Genomic DNA, 23,267 nt, shown 5'->3' on the forward strand with positions numbered 1-23,267 from the left:
AATTCGTTTTTTCCCCTAAACACAGAAGTTACAAGGTGAAAAGAAGCCGATGGATATCAACCAAGCCATTGAAGAAATGTTTAAAGTTATTCCAGGGGACAACAATTTATTGAACCCTAATCCATACCGGTGCCGAACATGTGCCGTAGTGGGCAACTCCGGGAACCTCAAAGGCTCAGATTATGGACCAGATATTGATAGCCACAACTTTGTGTTAAGGTAAGATGGGCCTGTAACAAGCTTGTCTTATGTATACGAAGGGGTTTTCCAACGAGGGACATTTATGATGTATCCACAGGATATGTCCGATAGATGTGGGTCCCAGCAAGCTACGCTGTTTACTTGACTCATGCCCATATCGTGTTTTTCATGGTCAGAATTCACCTTATTCACAACAGCTGAACGGGGTTTAGCGGACCCCGTTCTGGAGATAGAGGTGGGACCCGCATCTATCTGACATTTATCACATATCCTGTGGATACGTCATAAATGTGTCTCTCGTGGGAAAAACATTAAGTCATTGTGTTGCGGGTGAGCAGCTCTGACTCATGAGACATGTTGTGGGGTTTTCCTATGGAAAATGAAAAATAACGAGTTCATTGTCTATTGATCTTTCAATCCCATCGGTCTGATAATTTCATTAGTCCCAAGCATTCCAAACAATAGATCCCAACACCATTTTCCTCCAGAAATTATAGATGGCCCTGAGGTTTGAAATGTAAAAGTAACACAAAACCCAAAAATTTAAGTAGGGTGGACATCGTAAACAGAATAAGACTTCTATCCACCGGTCCGATCCTCCAATTAGATGAATTTATTTTACAAGGGTTAGAGTCCGCTTTAGGGGAGAAGATAACGGGAATTATTCCTATATAGAGCATTTTGCTGTTCACTGATGCTAGAGGTGGAGCTGGGAAAACCTTCTCTTTAAAAACAAAACAAAAACACCTAAAACTGTAATATTATAAAGATGGTGAATCTCACAATAATAACAAAATGAACTGTTGTCGTAAATTAAATCTTGTACATAGGGGCAGTATTATAGTAGTTATATTATTGTATATAGAGGGCAGTATTATAGTAGTTATATTCTTGTATATAGGAGGCAGTATTATAGTAGTTATATTCTTGTACATAGGGGCAGTATTATAGTAGTTATATTATTGTATATAGGGGGCAGTATTATAGTAGTTATATTCTTGTACATAGGGGGCAGTATTATAGTAGTTATATTCTTGTACATAGGGGGCAGTATTATAGTAGTTATATTCTTGTACATAGGGGGCAGTATTATAGTAGTTATATTCTTGTATATAGGAGCAGTATTATAGTAGTTCTATTCTTGTACAAAGGGGGCAGTATTATAGTAGTTATATTCTTGTATATAGTGGCAGTATTATAGTAGTTATATTCTTGTATATAGGAGGCAGTATTATAGTAGTTATATTCTTGTATATAGGAGGCAGTATTATAGTAGTTATATTGTATATAGGGGCAGTATTATAGTAGTGATATTCTTGTCCATAGGAGAGGATAGACGTGTGCTTGTGAGCCCCCTGTTAGGACTATGCATGGCTTCTGACCCAGGTGGAGGGGAGGGGTCCTGGGCTGATGATCCTGGGAAAGGGCAGAGTCTGGAGTTTGGCCTGCAGCATGGAGATGGTGGAGGTGATGATCTGGAAATGGTGGCTGGTGAGTCAACTGAATCTCATGATGTTGGTGAATTGTGCACAAAAATGACAAAGAAAAATATCTTTAAAATGGAAATGCAAGTTCGCAAATTGAGAACTGAAATTAACCAAGAGACTGATCCAAAGGCAAAGCTGATGAAATGTGAGTGTCTGGATGTTTGCACACGTGAGCTGGTGATATTGAAGGAGAGATTGCAGAAAGAATCATGCACAGTACCCAAAATAAAGAACTGGGCAATTGAGAACAAAAGGAAGACCAGAGCCCAAACTGTGAAGAGAAAAAATATCATTGCAAAAAAAGACACTGACTATAAGACTGTGTATAATATTGTGGAGCAGGGAAACCCTGGAAGATATGAGTGTGCAGTGGCTGGAGGATCACATCTCTCATCATGTGTGGGGTCTGTGCAATCAGCCAACACAAATGCTGCTAAAGCTGCAGAGAAATGTGTGGCAGCTGACGAGGGGTTAACTGCAGTAGACTCTATGTGCAGTACTGATGAAGTGAACGCGAGTGGCACTCCTGGGAGTGAGCAAGAAAGTGCCGCATATACTGACATTGTAAGTGAGACCTCGCTCAGCTCGGTGATTGACAGTCTGATATCTGATGAACCAGCGGCACAGGCTGAGGCGGACATTGCAGACCCTTTTCTGGAGGTTCAGCCGTCCGCAGTGTCAGTGAATGGAGTGCGTGTTACACAGCGATCAGGAGCAGACACAGGAGGATCTGCAGTACAATCAGCTGAGGAGGGGTCCAGTCCTGACCCACCTGCTGACAGACCTCAGTACAGGAGACTGTTCTCCAGCGTCACAAGACCGACTAACCCCACACCTCAGAGGAGGAACGCGGTCAGAATCAGGTACTCGGGACCAGAGGAAAACCTCCCCTCCAGACTCTACATTGGGAAAGTTTTGTTGAAGGAGTTTATGAAGTTTAAAGCTTCTGAGGTGTTCGCTCTGATCCACGTTCCCTCCAGCAGGAATTATGACATCAGTTTCAAGCTGCAATATAGTCTAGACTTATTCTGGAGTATTTATAATGATACAAAGGGGCACGCGATGTGGGAGCATCTACATGTCATCCAGCTGACTAAACCCCAGGTAGTCACCGCCACCGTCCTGTTCCAGTCTGAGGTGGTGGCTCTGGCAGATGTGCAGCACTGGTTGAGGTGAAGAGACTGCCAACAAAGATCTATGATGAGGAGGAGATCTGGAATGGAGGATATTCTGTCAAGATCCAGCTGGTTCAGGAGAATGGAGTGACCAGACATCTGCCGCACTCCTTCTACCTGGGCTCGGAGAGAGGCATATGTTACTACCCTGGTCAACCGCGACTGTGCCATAGATGTGGGGGCAGACACCTGGCATTCAACTGTTCCCGTATTAAGTGCTCACTATGTGGTCAGTTTGGGCATGTGAAGGACGATTGTACAGGACATGTCATCTGTAACCTGTGCTTAGGACCTGGACATACATTCCGGGAGTGTCCGCATGCAGAACATAATAAAGAGGAGACCTTTAATGAAGCCATGGAGGAAGAGCAGGAGGAAGTCTCCATATGTGTAGATACAACCCCAGAACCTGGAAGTCCCAGCGAGGATGTGAGCCGAAGTACCAGAGACCCTGCTCCAGAGACGAATGTCCCATCTGTGGATGCTGCACAAGTGTCACCAGCCACTGAAAATAGAGGTCATGCTAAAAGTAAAATATCCAGTCATTCTGTCACCAAAACATCTAAACATCTGCCCAACACCAGTAAGGAACCAGCTGATCCAGCCGCAGTGACCAGTAAAAAACCAGCTGATCCAGCCGCAGCGACCAGTAAGGAACCAGCTGATCCAGCCGCAGCGGCCAGTAAAAAGCAGCTGGGCCAGCCGCAGCGACCAGTAAAAAAACAGCTGATCCAGCCGCAGCGACCAGTAAGGAACCAGCTGATCCAGCCGCAGCGGCCAGTAAAAAACCAGCTGGGCCAGCCGCAGCGACCAGTAAAAAAACGGCTGATCCAGCCGCAGCAACTAGTATCGATGAGGAGGGATTTCAGACGGTTAAAAGGAGAAGTAAAACAGATGATTCTTCTAGGAAAAAAATCACTGCTGCAAAGAAATCACCGGAGTCTCCAGTGCTGGCGATAACTGGGGGACGTTACTGTGCGCTGGGAGAAGATGACCAGGAAGAAGAAGCAGAGATGGAGCAAGTCTCCTCACACATCCCAGGCGACGAACCTCAGGATGAAGATGCTGACCCCCCAATGTCCACCAAAAGATGGGGTGTTACAGGACATAGTAGTGGAAGAAGAAAAAAAGTAGGAAAGACATGTAACCAGGATGAGGCTGAAAATCACCTCCTATCAATGTGAACAGTGTGAAGAATAGGAGCAGGCGGCAGGCGATATTCCAGCGTCTGTCTGACGGCAAAACCAATGTCATCTTTATACAAGAGACTTATCTACAGAGTAATGTCCCTGCAGTCACCACATCTAGTGGGACAGTGAAACTCTCAGCTGCTGTATGGAGACTTCTAGCCCGAACTCCGTTTATATCATAGAGGTTTACTATATGTCATAAATGTGGTGACCGTGTACCCTCTGTGGTGTGCGCGATGCTGCCCGGTCACCAATAAAGAAGAACTCTCCTGTAATACTGTCTAGAATAATATCATGAAAAATAGTTGAAACAATCTATACTGGCGCAATATTCATATATTATGGTTTGTTTAATGATTGTGAATGATGTTAAGAGACAAATGTTTATTTTCTTTATCTGTTATGAGTGTATTGCAAAGGTATTGTAATAATTTGTTGCAAGTTTTCAAATAAAAAAGATAATTATAGTAGTTATATTCTTGTACATAGGGGGCAGTATTATAGTAGTTATATTCTTGTACATAGGGGGCAGTATTATAGTAGTTATATTCTTGTATATAGGAGCAGTATTATAGTAGTTCTATTCTTGTACAAAGGGGGCAGTATTATAGTAGTTATATTCTTGTATATAGTGGCAGTATTATAGTAGTTATATTCTTGTATATAGGAGGCAGTATTATAGTAGTTATATTGTATATAGGGGCAGTATTATAGTAGTTATATTCTTGTATATAGGAGGCAGTATTATAGTAGTTATATTCTTGTATATAGGGGCAGTATTATAGTAGTTATATTCTTGTATATAGGGGCAGTATTATAGTAGTTATATTCCTGTATATAGGAGCAGTATTATAGTAGTTATATTCTTGTATATAGGAGCAGTATTATAGTAGTTATATTCTTGTATATAGGAGCAGTATTATAGTAGTTATATTCTTGTATATAGGAGCAGTATTATAGTAGTTCTATTCTTGTACATAGGGGGCAGTATTATAGTAGTTCTATTCTTGTACAAAGGGGGCAGGTTTATAGTAGTTATATTCCTGTATATAGGAGCAGTATTATAGTAGTTATATTCCTGTATATAGGAGCAGTATTATAGTAGTTATATTCTTGTATATAGGAGCAGTATTATAGTAGTTATATTCTTGTATATAGGAGCAGTATTATAGTAGTTATATTCTTGTATATAGGGAGCAGTATTATAGTAGTTATATTTTTGTATATAGGAGCAGTATTATAGTAGTTATATTCTTGTACATAGGGGGCAGTATTATAGTAGTTCTATTCTTGTACAAAGGGGGCAGGTTTATAGTAGTTATATTCTTCTACATAGGGGCAGTATTATAGTAGTTATATTCTTATACATAGGGAGCAGTATTATAGTAGTTATATTCTTGTATATAGGAGGCAGTATTATAGTAGTTATATTCTTGTATATAGGGGGCAGTATTATAGTAGTTATATTCTTGTATATAGGGGCAGTATTATAGTAGTTATATTCTTGTACATAGGAGGCAGTATTATAGTAGTTATATTCTTGTATATAGGGGGCAGTATTATAGTAATTATATCCTTGTACATAGGGGGCAGTATTATAGTAGTTATATTAACAAAGAAATGAAGAAAGCCTCCAGCTCACCTTGTATTGCTAGTTCATTAGAATAACCCCGCACGGATCCTCGTGTCGGTTCACGATGGTGTATAGCAGAAAAAAGGGGAAAGATGGATCCAGCGTGGATGCGTTTAAAATGGAACGAGTTCCAAGTTTAATTAATCAAATAATTCTAAAAAAGAATAGGACTTGGTTGAGAGTGTAAGATCCTAGAGTGTGAGGAAAATATCCAGTGTAGAAAAAGCCTACGCGTTTCTGACGCTATCTGCGTCCTTAGTCATGGCTGGTTACCAGCCATGACTAAGGACGCAGATAGCGTCAGAAACGCGTAGGCTTTTTCTACACTGGATATTTTCCTCACACTCTAGGATCTTACACTCTCAACCAAGTCCTATTCTTTTTTAGAATTATTTGATTAATTAAACTTGGAACTCGTTCCATTTTAAACGCATCCACGCTGGATCCATCTTTCCCCTTTTTTCTGCTATAGTAGTTATATTCTTGTATATAGGGGCAGTATTATAGTAATTATATTCTTGTATATAGGGGGCAGTATTATAGTAGTTATATTCTTGTATATAGGAGCAGTATTATATTAGTTATATTCTTGTATAATGGGGGCAGTATTATAGTGGTTATATTCTTGTACAAAGGATGCAGTTTCTTCATCCATTACCTTAGCAATATTTACAGTATCAATGATGTTAATTTTAGTTGTGTCTGATTTCTCCTTTAACTGTTATGGTTATATGGTCGCATATGTTATTATATTTTAATTGGTTGTGTTTTAGTTGTCACAGACCCCATGACTCGTGTTCCTTATCCCGCTGCTTCTTGCTGGAATCAGAATCCCTGTTCAGAACTTGTCTAAATTGTATTTTCATTCTACAGATGGGAAATAATGTCAAACAAAGTCATTTACTATTAAGTGTCATCCTTTTACAAATCCAGTTATGTCTCAGGGCTTCAGGGCCGCTTCTCTTCTTTTTCTCGCTGCTGTATGAAATAATGAAGGTGTTTTCTCCAGCCGGTGGACATTTTAATAAAGAGCACTTTCCATAATTGTCTTCAGTTCAGATTAAATTAAATAATTTATTTTGGCTTATTAAACATATGGCACGTAGAGTGGAGTCTACATTATAATGTGCTTCTGTCCGCCCCCGTATCTTGGTATGGGCAAAGATCAATATTCATAACTAATAAACAGCTGGACGGGTAATGCTCTGCAGAACGCAGTTTGCGTGACGAAGGTTATATTCTGGTAGGGAAGGTTTTTGAGGAGGAATTATCTCTCTGAAGGAAACCCAATCATTGCATTGTGCAGAAATGAACTATTCCATCTGAGTAGACACGCATAGCAGAGTTGACTTTGTCATGCAAGTCTTTAGGGCTGTATTTTGCTGCCCATTTTTTTGTAAAACCACATTCATTATGCGCTGTGCCGAATGACAAAATCAGCATTGCTACATCTAATAACTTGGCTCTGCTTCATCTAATGATTCATCTTTGTTACAGATGACAACTCAGACCTGATACTTCTGACAACTTATGTAAAGTTCATTGTACAAGAAACGAGGACTAATAAATTTTACCTGCACTAATACATTGTAGCAAACTATCAGGACACGGGAGAGACTTGTTCTGATTATCTACACTGGATACAATTATAGCAAAGAAGAGAAGTATTAGGTCTCTACAGAGTTAGAAAGAAGATGGTTCCAATTCACTGACCGCAAGCAGAAATCTTCAAAATTGGGACTTAATAAACTTAATTTACCTAATACCACAAAATCCTTTTAGTATTCTTATTTAATAGTCCCGCTGTCTGACTACAATCTGTCTTTCCCTTAGGATGAACCATGCTCCCACGGCGAGATTTGAGAAGGACGTTGGGAATAAGACCACTCACCACTTTGTGTACCCTGAGAGCATGCGGGACCTAAGGGATAATGTCAGTATGGTCCTTATTCCCTTCAAGACCCTCGATTTACAGTGGATCGTCAGTGCTTTGACCACCGGGACTATAAATTTGTAAGTCACATTGCAGCGTTCAGTATCTACATGCCGCAGTCTCATTGTCACAGGGACCTGAGCTCGTCTTGTACTTTTGTCTCCAGGAGGACTCGGCGCTTATAATTCCACAAGACATTAATCTCATTAGCACCGAATCTGCATTACTAATGTGTTACTTGGTATTCACTCATACACCGTGCAAGCTCAGCAGTCTGTACCTAGGAATTACTGCCACACAGGTGCCAGGGGGAGATTACAACCCATACACTTGGAAAATGCCTTAAATGGACTATTTTTTTTCCCCCAGTATTTTTGGGTGAAGCAAACAATCTTGTTAATGGTCGAACTGAATTTTTTTTATAATTTGTGGTTTATTTAATGGATGAAGAACATAACACTGCTTTCTAATATAATACTGCCCCCTATGTACAAGAATATAACTACTATAATACTGCCCCCTATATACAAGAATATAACTACTATAATACTGCCCCTATATACAAGAATATAACTACTATAATACTGCCCCTATATACAAGAATATAACTACTATAATACTGCTCCTATATACAAGAATATAACTACTATAATACTGCCCCCTATATACAAGAATATAACTACTATAATACTGCCTCCTATATACAAGAATATAACTACTATAATACTGCTCCCTATATACAAGAATATAACTACTATAATACTGCCCCTATATACAAGAATATAACTACTATAATACTGCTCCTATATACAAGAATATAACTACTATAATACTGCCCCCTATATACAAGAATATAACTACTATAATACTGCCTCCTATATACAAGAATATAACTACTATAATACTGCCCCCTATGTACAAGAATATAACTACTATAATACTGCTCCTATATACAAGAATATAACTACTATAATACTGCCTCCTATATACAAGAATATAACTACTATAATACTGCTCCTATATACAAGAATATAACTACTATAATACTGCCCCCTATATACAAGAATATAACTACTATAATACTGCCTCCTATATACAAGAATATAACTACTATAATAGTGTACCCTATATACAAGAATATAACTACTATAATACTGCCCCTATATACAAGAATATAACTACTATATTACTGCCTCCTATATACAAGAATATAACTACTATAATACTGCCCCCTATATACAAGAATGTAACTACTATAATACTGCCTCCTATATACAAGAATATAACTACTATAATACTGCTCCTCCTATATACAAGAATATAACTACTATAATACTGCCCCTATATACAAGAATATAACTACTATAATACTGCCTCCTATGTATAAGAATGTAACTACTATAATACTTCCCCTATATACAAGAATGTAACTACTATGATACTGCCCCTATATACAAGACTATAACTACTATAATACTGCCCCCTATATACAAGAATATAACTACTATGATACTGCCCCTATATACAAGAATATAACTACTATAATACTGCTCCCTATGTACAAGAATATAACTACTATAATACTGCCCCTATATACAAGAATGTAACTACTATGATACTGCCCCTATATACGAGACTATAACTACTATAATACTGCTCCTATGTACAAGAATATAACTACTATAATACTGCCCCCTATATACAAGAATATAACTACTATAATACTGCCCCCTATATACAAGAATATAGCTACTATAATACTGCCCCTATATACAAGAATATAACTACTATAATACTGCCCCTATATACAAGAATATAACTACTATAATACTGCCCCTATATACAAGAATATAACTACTATAATACTGCCTCCTATATACAAGAATATAACTACTATAATACTGCCCCCTATATACAAGAATATATCTACTATAATACTCCTCCTATATACAAGAATATAACTACTATAATACTGCCCCCTATATACACAAATATAACTACTATAATAATGCCCCCTATATACAAGAATATAACTACTATAATACTGCCTCCTATATACAAGAATATAACTACTATAATACTGCCTCCTATGTACAAGAATATACTACTATAATACTGCCCCCTATATACAAGAATATAACTACTATAATACTGCCCCTATATACAAGAATATAACTACTATAATACTGCTCCCTATATACAATATAACTACTATAATACTGCTACTATATACAAGAATATAACTACTATAATACTGTTCCTATATACAAGAATATAACTACTATAATACTGCCACCTATATACAAGAATATAACTACTATAATACTGCTCCTATATACAGGAATATAACTACTATAATACTGCTCCTATATACAAGAAAATAACTATTATAATATTGCCCCCTATATACAAGAATATAACTACTATAATACTGCCCCCTATATAGAAGAATATAACTACTATAATACTGCCTCCTATATACAAGAATATAACTACTATAATATTGCTACTATATACAAAAATATTACTACTATATTACTGCCCCCTATATACAAGAATATAACTACTATATACTACATACAAGTGAACTAGTATAAGGGTATGTTCACACGGCCTATTTACGGACGTAATTCGGGCGTTTTAACCCCCGAATTACGTCCGAAATTACGGCTTGAAAGCAATGGGCTGACGTTTGTCTGTTCACACGAGGCGTATATTTACGCGTCGCTGTCAAAAGACGGTGCGTAAATAAACGGCAACGCCAAAGAAGTGTCATGTCACTTCTTCAGACGTAAATGGAGCTGCTTTCCATGGACTCCATGGAAAACCAGTTCCAGTTACGTCCGTAATGGACGCGGCGTTCAAGCACCTGCACATGCCTTTCCGGCTGAAATGACGGGGCTGTTTTCTCCTGGAAACAGCCCCGTGATTTCGGCCTTTACGGACGCTGCCGTGTGAACATGCCCTAATTGTTTCTATACCAGGCGCTGTTGCTGTCCTATTTTGTGATATGATATAATGAATGCTCTTTCTTAAGGTCCATAATCTGTGTCCTGGATTTGTGGGGTTAGAGGTGGGATGACCTGTGATGTGTCGGTCGGCTGATCAGGTTTATGATGGATGGATCTTGTGCTATTGGCAGATATAATTTTTCCGTATGTTCAGCCTCGGCCTCCCTGACTGTGCAGTTTTTTTTACTCCGGGCAGCTCTGCGTATTACCTGGGATCATCCGCGTGTTTAATCTGGATTGATGGTGGTTTTATAATAACCGTGCTAGACACCGGCTGTCAGAGTTCTGTGCTCCTAAAGGTTAATCTGATGAGATTGAGGAATTTTTTATTTTCTGTATTTTTTTTTGTTTTGTTATTTTTTTGTCTTTTTTTTTTTTTTTTTTTTTTTACAAAAATGTCATGTTTAGTCATAGATACAATTATTTCATCGTTCGTTCCAGGTTTTTCACTCCGAAATTATACCTGATGAGAAAAAAGGCCTGAAGGCAGGTTAAGGAACCGTAAAATGAAGGCACTTTGGCTGTCTCTCTTATTGGGGCACGTTTACGTGCTATTCCTTGAGGGTACTTTGGCTGTCTCTCTTATGGGGATACTGTGGCAGGCTGTGTTGTGGGAGAACTAGGGCAAACTATGTTATGGGCACTGTGATAGCCAACCAAAATACAGTCTATGTTATGAAGGTATGTTGACTTTTACTTATGAGGGCACTGTGGCAGGCTGTTATGAAGGTGCTTCGGCTGTTACTCTTATGGGGATACTGTTGCAGGCTGTGTTGTGGGAGCACTTGGGCAGACTATGTTATGGGCACTGTGATGAACTGTATTGTGGATAAACTTTGGCAGTCTATGTTACGAAGGTACTTTGGCTGATACTCTTATGGGGGTACTGTTGCAGACTGTGTTTTGGCAAAACTAGGGCAAACTATGTTATTGGGCACTATGATGGATCAACGTTGCCAGGCTATGTTATGAGGGTATGTTGGCTGTTACTCTTATGGGAGCACCGTGGCTGTTTTTGTCTGTGTGCCCTTCCATGTGCGGCCATACATCTGTCTGTCACCCACATCCCCCAACAACATGTTTCATCGTCTAGAGCTTCAGATTGGGGTGCAGGGCAGGTCGTTCTCTATAGTACATGATGTTGGCACGTAGCAGCATTGCATTCTGTTGTCGCTCACAGTCGCAGCATGGCATCTCACCCACCTGTAACTGTGATGCGGTGCTGTTACAGTGTCTGGCCGCGACGGCCCCAGATTTCACAGCAGGGACAACCCAAAACTACCCATCACTGTATGTACATCATAAACTATATCCGCCATGACACTGCTGACACCTCAGATAACTGGTGCTTCATCACCCTTGCACTTCAGTTAACCTTGAGTTTTACTGTGCAGATGCCAACCAAGCGAATGCCGCTCTGAAGCTTCAGGTGTGTAGTCATCAGATATGATCCTGGCGTGCTACAATGATGCCCATGTACTGTATGATGGTGGATACAGGCGGGTTGTGCAAGTCATGTATTGCGATAGTCAGACTCCGTGGGAAAAGTTGCCTGACCCTTGAGCTGCGGCTCATCCTTGGCACCAACCACAGTGACCCAGCGTCATGGCTTCCCGGACTCCCGCACGATACTAGGTTATCGACCATCTCTGTGTAGATATGAACCGCAGCACATAATGGGTGCGAGTCCGATCACGACGCGATGAAGCAAGAGCTCTGCCAGCCGTGACCCAGCGCTCCGCATGGAGCAGCAAAGCAAACAGAGACTGTTTAACGTCTCCCATCAACGCTCGCCATGATAGATTTCTTCATCTAGAGACGATTCATCTGAATCACTGAAGCAGCCGCCGCCGCCACATCAGATTATAACAATGTGACTGTTCTGACATGTAGATCTGGTTTCTGCAATTAAACAAACACAATGAAAGAAAGAAAAAACAAAGCCAAAAAAATCTCAACATTTTAGACATTACTCTTATGTGGTTACCAACACAGTTACTACAGATACTAGACCTGAGGCCTCACCCCCACATTGGCACTATTATAGAGCGGAATACTTAAAGGGGTTCTCTCAGAGTAGACGTTGTTATATCCCTAGCGTATACCAGCGATGACCAATAGCTCGGAGTATCGCTGTGACCCCTGCCAATAGTTAGAATGGAGGTGGTGGTGGCACTAGGAAGGCAGCATGGAGGTGGTGGTGGCACTAGGAAGGCTGCATGTAGGTGGTGTTGGCACTAGGAAGGCAGCATGGAAGTGGTGTTGGCACTAGGAAGGCAGCATGGAGGTGGTGGTGGCGGCACTAGGAAGGCAGCATGGAGGTGGTGGTGGCATTAGGAAGGAAGCATGGAGGTGGTGGTGGCACTAGGAAGGCAGCATGGAGGTGGTGGTGGCACTAGGAAGGCAGCATGGAGGTGGTGGTGGCACTAGGAAAGCAGCATGGAGGTGGTGGTGGCGCTAGCAAGGCAGCATGGAGGCACTAGCAAGGCAGCATGGAGCTGGTGGTGGTGCTAGGAAGGCAGCATGGAGGTGGTGGAGGCGCTAGGAAGGCAGCATGGAGGTGGTGGTGGCACTGGGAAAAGCAGCATGGAGGTGGTGGTGGCACTAGGAAAGCAGCATGGAGGTGGTGGTGGCACTAGGAAAGCAGCATGGAGGTGGTGGTGGCGCTGGGAAGGCAGCATGGAGGTGGTGGTGGTGCTGGGAAGGCAGCATGGAGGTGGTGGTGACACTGGGAAGGCAGCATGGAGGTGGTGGTGGCGCTGGGAAGGCAGCATGGAGGTGGTGGTGGCGCTGGGAAGGCAGCATGGAGGTGGTGGTGGCGCTGGGAAGGCAGCATGGAGGTGGTGGTGGCGCTAGCAAGGCAGCATGGAGGTGGTGGTGGCACTAGGAAAGCCGCATGGAGGCACTAGCAAGGCAGCATGGAGGTGGTGGAGGCGCTAGGAAGGCAGCATGGAGGTGGTGGTGGCGCTAGGAAAAGCAGCATGGAGGTGGTGGTGGCACTAGGAAAGCAGCATGGAGGTGGTGGTGGCACTAGGAAAGCAGCATGGAGGTGGTGGTGCTAGGAAGGCAGCATGGAGGTGGTGCTGGGAAGGCAGCATGGAGGTGGTGGTGACACTGGGAAGGCAGCATGGAGGTGATGGTGGCGCTGGGAAGGCAGCATGGAGGTGGTGGTGGCACTGGGAAGGCAGCATGGAGGTGGTGGTGGCGCTGGGAAGGCAGCATGGAGGTGGTGGTGGCGCTGGGAAGGCAGCATGGAGGTGGTGGTGGCGCTGGGAAGGCAGCATGGAGGTGGTGGTGGCGCTGGGAAGGCAGCATGGAGGTGGTGGTGGCGCTGGGAAGGCAGCATGGAGGTGGTGGTGGCGCTAGGAAGGCAGCATGGAGGTGGTGGTGGCACTAGGAAGGCAGTATGGAGGTGGTGGTGGCACTAGGGAGGAAGCATGGAGGTGGTGGTGGCACTAGGAAGGCAGCATGGAGGTGGTGGTGGCACTAGGAAGGCAGCATGGAGGTGGTGGTGGCACTAGGAAGGAAGCATGGAGGTGGTGGTGGCACTAGGAAGGCAGCATGGAGGTGGTGGTGGCATTAGGAAGGAAGCGTGGTGGTGGCACTAGGAAGGCTGCATGGAGGTGGTGGTGGCACTAGGAATGAAGCGTGGTGGTGGCACTAGGAAGGCAGCATGGAGGTGGTGGTGGCATTAGGAAGGAAGCATGGAGGTGGTGGTGGCACTAGGAAGGCAGCATAGAGATGGTGGTGGCACTAGGAAGGTTGCATGGGTGTCTATTTTAGTTTGTGGCTGTCCATGCAGCTGCCTGGAAAAAGCCAGAGGAGTTGGCTCTATCATTCTAGTCATCACTGGGGGCCACAACATTAGTACCCCCGCCGATTGGACATTGGTGGCATGAGCTAGTGATATGTCAACCAATGTCTATGATGAGACCGTCCCTTTAAATAAAGCACAATGATTGTATAGTGAAAAGTTCTACTGTACTTTGTGTTTCTACTCCTCAAAAGATCTGTTTGCTGTCAGTGAATGGAAAAATTGCTCGTTCACATCCGAATACTGAAAACCCATTATGATCATGTGCAACTTACATCGCTTGTTACAAGGTGAGCGCTGTGAACACTGTAACGAGCCCTGCACCTTTCTCAGGACAGATTTTCATCCCCCCAGATATAAATGATGAATGGTTCCATTCATTAACAGCAATCAGGGATTTTCAAAATGTTGAACAATTAAAGCACAATGTTTATTAGAAAGTTTCAGAACTCTTAATTATTCAATAATAAGCATTAATTCAGACCGGAGAACCCTTAAAGTGCATTTTCACACGTTGCGGTCAATTTTACGTTTTTCAAGAATTGATCGCGACCTGGGAATTCTAACAGAATTGCGTAACCTTGGGCTCTATTTACAGGAAAATCCAGTTTGGGGCAAGAACCATGGACCAAAAATACGGCCGTGTGAATGGACTCTCATAAGTGCACTGTGTACCCCAATCCATCTGGTCTCTGCCATGAAGCAAGCAATATCAGTAGACTAGACCAGTGGCTCTCCAACTGTTGTGAACTACAACTCCTAGCATGCCTCTGGGTAATGGTCTCACAACAGCTGGAAAGCCACAGCTTGGGGACCAGTGATCTAGACCGCTATGCTTGCCATGAGGTGGAATGTGATGTGGTATCTCATGGGAATGGGTTGTATAATGGGTATATGAGTCCGAGGTATGCAGTGTAAGGGGGTTTGGGTACCACTTTTCCTACCTCCAGGCCATCACGGTATTTATCTCACTCCATAAAAGCCACGTGGGATTTTTGCAATCGATTTCCATTAAAAAATGCAAAAAGTCAAGAGCCTGGGAAGAAGCCAATACAACTACCCATGCCACAACATTGAGGTCCATTCCTTCACATGGAACCACATAAAGTACAGCTTCCATGAGGTTGCCTTGGGCCATTGGGCTGAAGCTTGCCCATAAATTGCAGCCAAGACCATCCAAAAACTTGCGCCATTGACCCTACCACCAACCTGGTCATAGAGGGACAATTAAGGTTCATTCTGAGATAGATCCAGCTCATGTTCTTCAACTGTCTCATTCATGGATGGGTGATGTCACCAGATAAGTGTAGAGGGTGGGGACTTATAGGGAGTGAGGAACCAAACTGGGTCAACTAAGGCCTAAAGGGGTTGTGGGCTGAATGTATGGATTGCCCCTCGGAGAGTGAGACACTTTGCAGATTGTTCTATCCGAGGCAGCTAGATCTGTGTCTGGTGGTTATGCCTGGCCCGTTCCTGTCGCACTCTTTCCTTATGGACAGGCTGCTGGAAAAAATTTACATATTAAGTGACTAGAAAAAGCTGAATTTGGGATTTTTTTCTCTGAGATCGCTTGAGCTGCCTCGTAATTAGGAGCTGTCGTCTGTGACCTAGTTTAGGCTGGTAAAATACACACCGCAAAGTTCTCGGGATACTTTATCGAGCTTACACTGAGATATTTGTACTTTTTTGGTGAATATTTTATAATAAGTTTTCCATAGACCCAAAGAGCCCTGCAAGTTCCATACTTGGACACTCGCCCGGCTCCTCCTTAAAGGAGTTGTAAAGAATTAGAAAAAGCATGGCTACTTTCTTCCTGAAACAGTGCCACACCTCTCCACAGGTTGTGTGTGGTATTGCAGTTTAGATGCATTCACTTCAAAGGAGCTGAGCTGCAATACCAGACACAACCCATGGACAGGTGTGGAGCTGTTTCTGAAAGAAAGCTGCCATCTATTTCTTATCCTGGACTACCCATTTAAAGTGTAAATTCAGACAAATTGGGGCCTAAAAAATAATTGATAATCTCTCCCTCTTCAGCATCCGCACTCATACTGATCGCTGGTCACTGGTTCTTCTGGAACCTAGTGGAAACCATAAATAAGCAACATTGCCAATGTTGACGGTTTTTCCTGTTAATACCAGGGGTGTTTTCTGGTTTAAGTCCAGTTCAGTTAGTAGAGGGGTGCCCTCTGCTCAAAACCCTCCATCGATTGGAAAGTACAATTAGCCCTATAATTTAATGAGCACCGTGTAATGCTTCGTTTCCCCTGTGGGGGTGCTGCAGAAGAAATGAACACTTGTTGCTCCACAGATTACAGCTGATCGCTCGAGGTCCCAGCAGCTGGACATTCTGCGTTCTGCTTATTGTCAGGGGCTTTTCCTAACCAAGAGATTTTTTTTTTACTCCTTTTCTCAATACAAATAAATAAGAATCCCTCCGATCGCCGCAGGAAATCCTATTGTCCATTTTTTTTCTATTATTTTTTATCCAGAAGTCCCTCTTTCCTACACATGGTAGACATCACATGCATCATTCATACACTTTATAATTAAGAGAGTGGATTAGGGTCCATTACACAAGTCTCAATTGTCTTAATAAGAAGGCACTTTGCCTGGTCGTCAGGTGAGACAATGGCCCTTGTTTGGTCGGGTTTATTGGCTTGAAGTGGCCGCGTTGAGACGTGAAGCTCAGGATTCTCGCATGATTGAATTACAGGTCACGGTTACGCAGCTGCTGCCTCCAGTCTTCTCACTGCCCCTTCATTGGCTGACAAGGGTTTAGTGGTTTCTGCAACAATGATCCAATTTTTATTTCTTTTTTTATATCCCCTCGTGACTCCATACATCTGCTGGGTGGGGGGGGGGGGGGGTGGGGTCCGCAAACAGAAAACCATTGTGCACTGAAGAGTTGTCATATGAATGTGCTATTCATGCTCTGGATTGAGCTTCATATGGTAGTAGGGTAGTTTTTCATTTGGGGTTCCCATTGGCAGCTCTTTGTGTCCGTCTGTCTCGCTGTGTTCAGGAACCAGATCTCTCGGGGTCAAGCAGAAATTGCCGCGTTCCCGTCATGATGGACCTCATGGACAAGATGACGAGCGTTGGTGATGACTGGGAGGTCTTGATACCAAGTATAGACATTTTGACATGGTGGAATAGCTCAAGGTCCCATCACCCGATCCTTCACTTCCTAAGTGCTAGTGGGACATAAGGAACCCAAGGAGGGGCAGTTGTCTCCTACCTATGTATGGACCTTGCCAGATGGCAACTTGTGGTGGGACAAATCCCCCATTGATGAAGATTGTTACTTCCTCGAGAACTTGGCTGTGGTCGGGCAAAGTAGCTTCATATACAATGTGCAACTCGGGACAGTCAATGTGTAGCCGAAGGAAGCCATTATCCAGACTACGTCTAGCCATAGACATGAGATCGCGATCTCCACCATGAATGCCCAGGTTGGTCCAGGGACTGCAAGATGCATCTAATGCCGCTTATCTTGGTAGAAACCATAGTATGGGTTGAAATCCATTTCCTCCACGTGGTCATGAGTGGGTGATCTACCAGTCACCATAGATCGGAGATTGTCAGAAGATCCATTTTAAAATTGGCAGGGTCCACCCCCAAAAAAATCTCATGTCTGAGACGAGCTTTGGGACTTGGCTTGATGGCAGTTTCGGACATGCAACTTTCAAGGTCGTACAAATTTCGCACTGTAGTCGTAGCACTAATTAATATTCACCAATTCAGCTGTGACACCAGGTTATTATTTGCGTCTGACTGCAACTTTGTTTCAACACCCTCCAATAGAAACAAATAACAATATTGTAATACTTTTTTGACATTTCATTCTCTAGGGAGGTTGGAAAGTTGCATTAGTCATTGGACCCACCTGCATGTCATATGACTAAAGTTGGAAAATAAAAAACACTAAAATATTTCTCTTGACTGAATAATGTTTGTGGTGGCTGCCATATTGGCGCCCAACGTCTGTCAAGGGAAATCTAGGTGGAGCAGGTTTCATTTTCCGTTCAAGATACAAATTTATTTTTTTTTACCCTGGGGTAAGAGTTGACCGACCTATCTGGCAGCCATTTATATCCACCCTTACAATCGAAAGCCTTTACATGTTCGGCCATTTCAAATGTGCTTATTTATGGGGGTGTCAGGGCTGATCAATATTTAGCTGACCACTGTCTAGTGTCTATGGCCACCTTACTATGATCTATAGGTTTCCAAAAGCAATACAAGCCATAAAAGGTTACCCATTGAGTATTATAATTTTATTTAGGCTGATAACTTGTATTAATCGTACTATCCGAAAACTAGATGCCGCTTACGGCCAGGTTTGTCTCCCTCTAGTGGGCATTACGTTTTTTACAACTAGTTTTATTTTTTATTTGTTTTTTATTTTGTTTCTTTTTCTTGTAATTCTGGAAAGTTTACCAACAATCAACTGCTCTGTTTTGCTTGCTGCTTTTTGTGCCATTTCTCTGTTCCCATTATTTATTTTAATATCTCTATTACTTGTACAGCTCACAAGGTTTGTAAATGTCATATACTACATTGATTTACTGCTTGGGATCCTCTGGTGGTTCTAGATCATGTACATACAGGATATATTAAAGGGGTTGTACAGAATTAGAAAAAAAAAATGGCTTCTTTCTTCCAGTAACAGCGCCACACCTGTCCATGGGTTGCGTCTGGTATTGCAGCTCAGTTCCTTTGAAGTGAAAGGTCCTGTACTGCAATACCTGACACAACCTGTGGACAGGTGTGGTACTATTTTGGAAGAAAGCAGACCTGTTTTTCTAATCCTGTACAACCCCTTTAACTTGAAACAGGGCACTTACTCTTCATGTTCACTTTTCTGTCCTGCAATTCCTGACTTTTCCAGCAGAGGTCAGTGTTCCTATGCAGTCTTTGATGTCTCCCAGAAGAGGGCAGCAGCATCTTTAATATCCTGCAGTGTCAGTTAGTATGGGCGTGTCATCCAGCTTTTCCAGACAGCTGAATGGTCAATCTGACGTACACCATGATGCATTCCTTCTGTATTGCTGCATAAATTAAGCTGATATGCTCTACTGGAATCTGGAAAAGCTGGATGAAAACTGCTGTTGGAGTGGTATTGGCAGCTATATTGACTCACCCAGCTTTCCCAGAAACCGATATCACAATGTAACAGCTGCACAGATGTATTTATAGTCACCTGTTAATATTAATATTCCTTTCCTTACGTTTATCCAGCACATACGCTCCAGTACCGCGCAAGATCAAAGTCACCAAAGACCAGGTGAGCTGGAAATGTGGGTTACTGCAGCTTCCCATAGACACTTAATATCTCTTATGCTATAAATATAAGCCCCCTTCTCCCCCATAGCAAAAACTTTAGCTGTGAATAGCATAATCCCCTGTCTAGATGTAGCAGGGCTGAGTTTGTAATTTGACATAACATATCTTGGTATCCAAACGAGTCATCTGTGGTTTGATATAGAAATGCAGGTAAACCTACTACATTATTGTAGTTCAGTGAGTTGATCCTTACACATAATGTAGACCCAATAAGTTACATAACAAATTCAGCTCTGCTATGCCTATAAAACTAATTTTAAATTCAGCTGTACTCAGAATATTTTTTTTTGTTTTTAACAGATTCTCGTTTACCATCCAGACTTCATGAAATACATATATGACAAATGGTTATTTCACCACGGGCGGTACCCATCTACCGGAATCCTAAGTGTTATATTCGCACTTCACGTCTGCGATCAGGTAGAATCTCGTACACCCGGCATCATTTGGTACTGAACACGTAATGACCATGATACATTTGTAACAATATTGCAACTACTTGGCCACACCCCTTTGTTTTTTAAAGAAAAATTCAGATGCCATCAATAGTTGATAAGAAAAGTGGTGCAAAGTTTTGGCAACGATGTTTCTAGCATTGTACTTGCTAAATTTACCTGTCCAGTTAGTTCTGTATAAAGTGCCTTGAGTGATCTTTTTTGAAAACCTGGAGTTCCACTTTAAGTCATCTTTATTGAGGACAACAAATATAAATTGGCATGAATGGGTAAATCAGAGGGTTTGGCATAGATAAAATAACTATTTTGATCCATGTTTGCAGGTTGATTTGTACGGTTTTGGGGCAGACAGCAAAGGAAACTGGCATCATTACTGGGAGAATAACCCATCCGCTGGAGCGTTCAGACAGACCGGCGTCCATGATGGGGACTTTGAAGCAGAAATTATAGGGAACCTTACCTCTATTAACAAAATCAAAGTTTACGGAGGCAGATGACCCACCTGAGGACAGACTGTTTCTAGAAGAGTGGCGACATGGATTTTGTGCAATTTTAATTGAAAAGTATTGACTATGGGGAAAAAAATGATGGGCCCATGCAGATGGGAAATTCGGTGGTTGAGGTACTCCTAAAAGTTGGAGGACTTATGATGAAAAGGTTGGACTTTCTTTTGGCTTCCCTAGCAATAAAGTCCAATCAATGGGACTCAAGTCTAATTCTGTTACTGTACATCAAGGCTGGTACTGAAAGTCCAAGGACACCTTCTTCTGAAGACCACCGAATAGCGATACATCAAGAACCCTGGAAACTTTTTGTTTTTCTTCTATGTATAGAAAATTCCTTTGATTCAAAAGGATTCTAAAACTTTTTGACTATATCCCGGGATCTAAAGGACCTTCTGGATGCAATGTGTGTGTTGTATGTCCAAAACTAGGACCCATAGGATCTTCTCATCCATGACTTCTTTGAGTCCACCGCCAAATTTAGATTTTTGTACTCTCCGTGAATTGAGGGTACACTTGGTTGGTTAAATTGGGCTGGTTAGTGAAGACTTGACCTCCATGTTGGAATATTTGTACTTTTTTTTATATATACTGTTTCATACAATTAATATTTAATGATCTCTTCTTCTTTTCATGTTGAAGATTACAAAATGGTCTTCATCACAAATCGGCTCTTTCGGCTGTTTTTTAGGGTTAAAAATTGCTGTGGATTTTGTTTTGTTTTTGTTTTTATATTGTGGGAAATGGCCCCAAATTTAGTCATGGAAATACAAAATGACACGATGGTATTTTTGCTTTAAAACTTTATTTTTGTGTTCTTACCTCCAGTGTAATTGTTATTTATTTCTCACAGTTTATTCTCATGACTACCACTGAGGTATTGGGGTCGATTTACACGGTGCAGCTAAAAAAGCGGTACATGACCGAACTGGTTGTAAGCTATCGTCCTGCCCCTTATAGTACGCACCTTTCTGTTGCTTTAAGTTATTGATCTAAGGCTTTAGAATATTTTTGGATATCTCTGGAAAAATATATTTTTGAAAATTTTTAACTTTTTCTTTTTTTTTAGGAACTGATAACTTACCAATGTTTGAGATGGTTAGTCCCTATGAAAAAAATACATGTATTGTTCATCGGAATATGTTGGGTGGCTCTGTGGTTAGCACGGTTTTCCTGGGTTCAAATCCAATAAAGGGCAACGTCTGCTTTGAGTTTATAGGATCTGCCTGGGTTTCCTTGGTGTTCTCCAGTTTCCTTCCAGACTCCAATACGGGAAAATTATATTGTCTCGTTGGGGACATGGACTGATGTGAAATGTGACAATCTCTATACAGCGCTGTGGAATATATTGGTGCTGTATATGCAAAGAGGAAAAAGTTACGAATAGTGGATTTAAAAAAGATCCTGTTCATATTCCGTGTTTTTTGCCATAGGAATCAGCAATCCTTATAGTTCAATAATGACTGCCAGGAGAAAGGAGCCCGTGTAACAAAAATATTTATGTAGCAGAATTGGTAAAAAAAAAAAAAGATCCTCGAGAAATCAAAATTTCAAAAATATTAACCCCCCTTTTATGACCTTATTAGTCATTAATATAATTTAATGCTGTGCAGTTTACAGCAAATCATCATGATCTAGAATAAGGGAAGATTTACCGAAATTCCTGACCCAAGTTACTTAGCCGGAACCATTTGGTTGTAGAAATTCTGACGGTTTTGGGCCGTATATCATTAAATGAATGACTTATCCAAAAAACACACACTTTTTCTAATTTGATTTAGAAAATCACTTTCTCCCATGCTCTATTGGTTTTAAAGTAGTCCTCCAACCTTGTAAGATTTTGTTCTGTTTCCTATCCTGTCTTTGCAAAATAATTGAATGTTATATCCAAGGGCCAAATTCACTAACGTGGTGTTTTTACATTATCCGCAGTATTTTTTGTAACAGGAAGGGCTATATTGTATGTTTAGCCTTTTGTGCCTGCAATACCATAACCCTGTTATATGCAAAAATCTCACCTGGAATGTCTCTCTATGAAGGGAGGCCCATTAGCCCACTGTGCCCGAACAAAAAATATCCACCCAGAATCGTACTTGTCAGTTATCCTGGTTATACAATTACATGAATAGATCTTGTGACAAATGCCTTAAAGGGGATCAGTCATAAATTAGATTTTTCTTCTTGTGTAACATAATTACATTTTTCCAAATTTTTTTTTATATTAACTTTATTTAAAAAAAAAAAAATACCTGCACACAAGTAATGAATCTTTTTATCTGTACCCAGATTTGCTAGGTAAACCTAGTATACAATAAATAATAGAGGAATTTGGATTTTGACAATAACCATCTCTTTGACTAGAGTACAAAATAAAATAAAAAAGTGAAAGTATTATTTTTTAAAGTTTTGTAATTTTTTTTAATGATATAGTATTATCTTTCCATAAACATGTAACTTTGTTCTTTTGTGTTTTATTTTTTTTTTTTTTTTTAATTCTTTACTAATTTGAATGAAAA

The 23,267-nt window shown here is 41.3% G+C and overlaps 1 protein-coding gene across 3 annotated transcripts in view; it reads left to right on the top strand.

Annotated features, from left to right (window-relative positions):
• Positions 1 to 22,849, top strand: part of ST3GAL1 (ST3 beta-galactoside alpha-2,3-sialyltransferase 1) — a 136,886-nt gene extending 114,037 nt beyond the window's left edge. For 2 of the 3 annotated variants that reach the window (XM_075825707.1, XM_075825706.1), the window contains exons 5-9: positions 26 to 219; positions 7,520 to 7,699; positions 19,689 to 19,734; positions 20,094 to 20,213; positions 20,572 to 22,849. In XM_075825707.1, coding sequence (XP_075681822.1) covers positions 26 to 219; positions 7,520 to 7,699; positions 19,689 to 19,734; positions 20,094 to 20,213; positions 20,572 to 20,745 — 714 coding nt within the window. In that variant the 3' untranslated portion in view covers positions 20,746 to 22,849. The remainder of the gene's footprint in view (positions 1 to 25; positions 220 to 7,519; positions 7,700 to 19,688; positions 19,735 to 20,093; positions 20,214 to 20,571) is intronic. The other variant, XM_075825708.1, reaches the window with a different exon arrangement.
• The last annotated feature ends 418 nt before the right edge of the window (positions 22,850 to 23,267 follow it).

Source organism: Rhinoderma darwinii, chromosome 5, assembly GCF_050947455.1.
Source record: "Rhinoderma darwinii isolate aRhiDar2 chromosome 5, aRhiDar2.hap1, whole genome shotgun sequence".
NCBI lineage: Eukaryota > Metazoa > Chordata > Amphibia > Anura > Rhinodermatidae > Rhinoderma > Rhinoderma darwinii.